At 37.7% G+C, this 5,947-nt stretch overlaps 1 protein-coding gene across 1 annotated transcript in view; it reads right to left on the reverse strand.

The window, feature by feature from the left end:
* Positions 1–3,105: 3,105 nt before the first annotated feature.
* The window catches only part of orai2 (ORAI calcium release-activated calcium modulator 2), a 7,032-nt gene continuing 4,190 nt past the window's right edge, over positions 3,106–5,947 (reverse strand). The window contains exons 2-3 of the mRNA XM_024266514.2: positions 5,683–5,921; positions 3,106–4,198 (exon numbers count right to left, since the gene is read on the reverse strand). Coding sequence (XP_024122282.1) covers positions 3,662–4,198; positions 5,683–5,916 — 771 coding nt within the window. The 5' untranslated portion in view covers positions 5,917–5,921 and the 3' untranslated portion in view covers positions 3,106–3,661. The remainder of the gene's footprint in view (positions 4,199–5,682; positions 5,922–5,947) is intronic.

Raw genomic sequence — 5,947 nt, forward strand, 5'->3', positions numbered from 1 at the left:
GGCTTTAGCGAGCAGTTCGGGTATTTAGATCCACGAGGTTTAGAGTTCACACTCCTGCTGTTGTGTTAAACATTCCCCGGATTACACAAAAACTCACAACAGACCTGCATGAGTGAGGAGTTTAGTGTGGTTCAGGAGCCTGTGTCTTTTTAGGACATTAGTCATGCAGTCCGGACCCACAGTTACATTTTATTCTATAGTTACTGAAAAAAGCTATTAAGTTCTTGTGAATGAACTAACGCCGATAATGAAGCTTCTTGTTAGATTTTTAGTTTACGTTTAAAAAAAAAAAACTTCCACTTTACTTTTAAAAGCATAAGTTATTCATCTGTACAGAGAACAAAGATTAAAGCTCAGATTCATGCAACTGTTTATGAATTGTTTATTGAAGGTCTTGGAGATCTGTTGTGTGTATGTACCTCATGCATGTAAACTATGAGGGGGTTGATGTGGTTCGTCTGTCGGGAGCAGCTGTGCGTGATTTCTTACTTTTTATTCCAAAAATGCTGCTGGTGAAATTATTAGGCATGAAGGGGCCATAAAATGTGCACCGTATGCCCCCTGCTGGCCGGAAAAAGGAAAACTTTTCAATCAAGGAAATCTCTTCCTCCTCCAAGGATGAAATCATGACTAACAGATATATATATATATATTAAAAACACAGCTGTACTAAGGGGTTATCTGAGTCATGTTACTGATAAATGTTCTGTCATGGAAAGTTTTTCTCCCAGACTAACCAAGTTTCTAACCCATTTGTTTTTGTTGTGTTAAAAGAATTTGTAGATATTAAATTTTACTCCATTGAAACCCAAAAGTGTGTCTTTTTATTGAGTTTTATACAGAGATCAGGCAAATTCTCCTTCGTTTGTTTTGACATACAGTGCCCTCTAGTGGTTGAAAGTGGGAAACTGAAAGATCTGAAATTTAAGGTGTTTTTTTTTATAATTACATTTAAAACAAAGTGTAAAATTATTTTCACCACCAGAACAAAAATAAGAGACAAAGTAAGATTCATTTTTATTTTATGACCTTGGCATTTTTTAGTTTTTGCAGTTGTTTGACATAAAAACAAAACATCCTTCATTCTGAATGAGCTACAAGTGCACTTTTGAGGAAAACAATACTGAGCTAAACTTTGGTCAGTTCTGTTATTTGGAATGCAATAACAGGTTCCTTAAATACCTGAATGTCTTGAATGAGAAAAATCAAGCTGCAGCCAAACAGAAGCTTCTCAAAGGCAAAACGAAGAGGACGGAATCACATGGAAACAGTGGAGCAGCTTAAAAACTCAAAACTAGTTTGACTTTTTCTTTTTTACACAGGCCGCTATGGTTTAAGTAACAGAAAAGAAAAATGTTTCAGACAATATTGCAAACTGACCTTTAAAGCAGAAAACATTCAGGACAGATGAGAACATTTGAGAATATTTCCACCACAAGAGTTTTGTCTGCTGCAGATTTTAGTAGTCAAAAAATAAAAGACCAAATTAAAATAAAGGATTAAATGTGTATTAAACACCCACTCTGATCATCTTTTACTGATGATGATGCTGTTTTTCGCCAGAATAAAAAAAACTTGTTTTCTATGATATCATTTCTGCAGTATTTCATTAGAAGTGACTCTTTTTCAAACTGTATTTTTTTCATTCGCAACAATTTGAATGAAGAAATTCTCAAAAATGTTATTTTAAGCTTAATTTTCTTCATAACAATCTTAAAAATGAACATGTTCAAAACACAATAAAAACACAGTGGGTCCTTGAAGTGTCAAGATATTAAACTTAAGACAAAAGCTGCTCATCCTTTATCAAGTTTATCTTATGACTTTCTGCTTGTTGAAGTTATATTAAGTGGTTTTGGCTCAGATTTTCCTGCTGCTCGTGCTAAAGGATTAAAGGTTTAGTCAGACATGATAATCAGATTCAAATAGCTGAGTTACATTAATGTTTAAATGAACTTTTTTCTAATCTGGTTTAGAACATTCCTATGTAAAAACAGTCCTCCATTATTGACCATCCTTCATTAAACGAAGAGCTGAAACACTATTAAGATACAGATATTAAAGCCTTAGTCACATGACCCGTATGGAGAGTCTTTCGGTTCCCTTAAAGGTTTGGCCGGCCACCTTAAGGGAAGTCACAAAAATGAAAGTAAGAGTTCGTAAAGATATGATGCTCGTTTTTCCCATCATTCCAACACCACTTGAACGCAGCCTTTCTCTACGTTTATATTTTCCCGGAGGAACATCAACCCACTGGTGCAATTGGCACTAACATGAGAACAAAAGTCACAATTTTAAAATAAAAAAAAGCAAAATATTTTGTTTAAAACTGTATACATTCATTTTCAATCCAAATTAAGGCAAGTTTTTGTCCAGATTCCGTTTAATTTCTTTCTTTTATGTAGAAATTTAGTTTACTGAGAAATTTAATGCTTATTTGGAGTTTAGACAATATTTTAGCAATATGCTAACATTTTTGGCTAATTTGTTATCCACTGGGGTTTCTAGGCTAATTTAGAGTTTAGCTTTTATTTTAGCAACATGCTAATATTTTTGACCGTTTAGTTTACTGAGGAATTTTATGCTAATTTGAAGTTTAGCTAATATTTTAGCAAAACGTTGAGGTTTTCAGCTAATTTATTATCTACTAAAGTTTTTTGGGGATAATTTATAATTTAGCTTCTATTTTAGCAACATGCTAACATTTTTGACTAATTTAGTTTACTAAGAAATTTTAGGCTATTTTGGAGCTACTTATTGAGCAACAAGCTAGCTTCTTTTCTGGCTAATTTGGCCTCTAATGAGGTTTTTAATGCTAATTTGGAGTTTAGATAATATTTTAGCAATATGCTAACATTTTTGGCTAATTTGTTATCCACTGGGGTTTCTAGGCTAATTTAGAGTTTAGCTTCTATTTTAGCAACATGCTAACATTTTTGGCTGATTATTTACTGAAGAATTTCATGCTAATTTGGAGTTCAGCTAGTAATGAAGCAACAAGCTATCTTTTTCTGTAATTTGGCCTCTACTAAAGGTAAAAGGTAAAAAAAAAAAATTAAAAAAAAAAAACATTTTGAGACATGCTAGTTTCTTTTTATATTTTTGCTTTTGTTTTTACCAAAAATACTTTACATAGTTTACATTTATTTAAAAAAATATGTAGGGTCATGAAGGCAAATCCAAATTTCTTAAAGGCTAAAGTAAGTCCATGTGGCTCCTTCTAGGCTTTGATCAGTAGATAATGGACCCAAAAGCCTCTTTTACTGTTAAAGGTTGCCGACCTCTGGGCTAGAGGAAGAATTTGGATTTGGTCTAAAACTCAGTGTACAGTGCTCAGGGGGTTGAAAACTTTCCTTGTGTCTTACTTAGTTCAACTTCACCTGCCTTTACTTGTTGTTTATGCGTTTACTACGACCTGTCGCCTGCATCATCACCGTAGAATATTTCCTTTGTGGTCTACAAACCGCCCGTTCCCACCCATACAGGCAGCTGTGACTAAGGCCTTAAACATTAAAAACATCTCTGGATCTTCCAACAAACATAAAAGTAAACAGAACCAAGCAGCCCTTTTTCGGTAAACGTCGTCCCTCTCACAGAAGTCGGGCACTTCCTCCTTTCCAATAAATAGAGTAAGACATGCATGTTCTGGTCTGCAGGACCGTCACACATTCTGAAGGCCTCTCTCCTGCCCGTCCAGCTGCACCTTTATCTTGTGCAGTTCTTCGATCTCCTGATGGTGGCGCTCCGTCTTGTGACGGACCAGAGTGCGGTAGAAGTGAACGGCGAAGACCACAAAAATCACAGCGACGGGGACCATGATGATGGTGGAGGCCAGTGCGGCGTGCCAGCCGCTGTCGGAGCGCGGCGGGGGGGGTTTCTCCTCCCTGCCGGAGCCTACGGGCAGGAACTTGACCCAGCAGAGGAGCACCACCTCGGCGAGGAACAGCAGGATGCCCAGCGCGGTGGAGAAGCCCCACGCCAGCTCGATGTAGTGGTGCATGCGCTCGTGCGGCGACTCGCTGACGGAGTTCAGGTTGTGGATGTTGCTGACGGCCTCCACGTTGGGCAGGATGCAGGTGCTGATCAGCAGGGCGAAGAGGTGCACCGCCACCAGGACGGTGGTGCACACGCTGAAGGCAATGATGAGCTCTCTGGGGTAGGGGTACTGCACCTTCAGCTCCACCTCCACCATAGCCACCTGAGAGCCCAGAACACACCGGTTACTACGGTCTGGAGCCAACCGGGTCGTGTAAGGACTTTATCAGGGGTGAAATGTTGTTTTTTACGCTTCAGAATCCACTAGAATTACGTAAACAGCTGAAGAATCAGGACTGTAAATCAGAGGAACCACAGAAGGACCAGGTCTATGTTCTTTTATTGTCTTTTTGTGACTCGGTTATGTGATTACAAAAACAGTGTTTCATTTGCATTTTTAGCAAATTGCTGATTCAATAGAAGCAGCTCACAAAAAGACAAAAAAGTGGTATATCTCTATATCGCGGTTCATCTTTTCTACTGTTGCAGATTTTTTTTCAGAGCAATTTTGAAACTTTTTGTTTTTTCTTTCAGCCCGCTGAGATCCTGCATCCTGATTGGCTGTAGATCTTGTCAATCAGTCTTCTTCATTCCGTGTCTCAGGCACAGAATGGGTTTTTTTTTTACATTTACATAAAACTTCCAATAAAAAAAGTCCTTCTGTAATACTGGACCTACTTCTCTATCAAGGTTTGAACTTTAAGAGTTTAAACAAGAGAAAAAACCTTCATGTCTGTGTGAGAAAAGTGGATAAAATGTGTAGTGAGGAGTTTTACAGCCTTAAAACATCTGTAATCATATATTTTTTAAAGATTTCACCTATCCTAGATTACTTTTTAAGGGTGTAACAGATCAGAAAAGTCACGGTTTGGATCTTTTTTATTTTTTTGGATCAGTAAAACGTGAAATCCGCGGTCCTCGTGTGGCCCGTACAGTTACACCCCTAATACTTTTAGTACACAACCCCCAGATTTGAGGTTAATTCTTAGGGATGCAACGAAAATATTTGGCCAAATATTGCAAAAAAAAAAAAAAGAAAAAATCTGCATTTTGCATCAAATGTGGAACTAAATTATCAGCTTATTTTGAAGCTAAAGTACTGTTATTGACTGATTTATCCTGGGTTGTGTACCTGGATGAATGTTTTCAGTTTGTTTTAGTAGCCCGTCTACTGTTCCTCATATAAACATCATATAAACATTTACTTTATTTGAATTTTTTTTAGCTATTTATGCAATGTTTAAGATACTCCGGAAAACTTAACATCCATATTTGATAACTATTTGAAAGCTATTCAGAATTTTTCATTTGGGTGCATTCCTATTAATTTTTATAGTAACTTTTAGAGGAGAAAAACGTGTTTTTAGTGTCCCGGAAACCCCAATCTGATAAAAAGCTAAGAATTGTTCATTTAATTTAAGCATTTAAAGTTTGTGTCTTTATAAAATCTCAAAAGGAAGATTATCAGGAAGTTTTATTTTGAAAATCAGCTTTCCTTTAGTAAAAATAAAAAAGCCAGATGGAGGAAAGATTTAAAAATAAAAAATAAAAAAAAACAGTTTATAGATTATTTCATGATCTCTCATTACTTCCTGTTGGGTTTATGACCTCACATCCATAACGACGACAGAGGAATATGTAACTCACCATCGCAAAGCCAGAGAGCAGAGCGGACGTTCTGCTGGACGCCTTCAGCTTTGCCCGACTGAGGTAGAGCTTCCTCCAGGACAGAGCCTGCACCGAATGGTGATTGGAGCTGACCAGCTCCAGGTAACTGCGCCTCACCCAGTCCCTGTAGTCCATCCCTCCGGTGTCCAGAGCGGGCTCCCCAGGCACTGCTGGAGCAGGAGAGCCCACGGGGACGTTCAGCTCGCTGCTCATGGCACCTGGGAAACAAAAGGAGAGCCGCTCT

The sequence above is a fragment of the Oryzias melastigma genome, linkage group LG14 (assembly GCF_002922805.2).
Source record: "Oryzias melastigma strain HK-1 linkage group LG14, ASM292280v2, whole genome shotgun sequence".
Taxonomy (NCBI): Eukaryota; Metazoa; Chordata; class Actinopteri; order Beloniformes; family Adrianichthyidae; genus Oryzias; species Oryzias melastigma.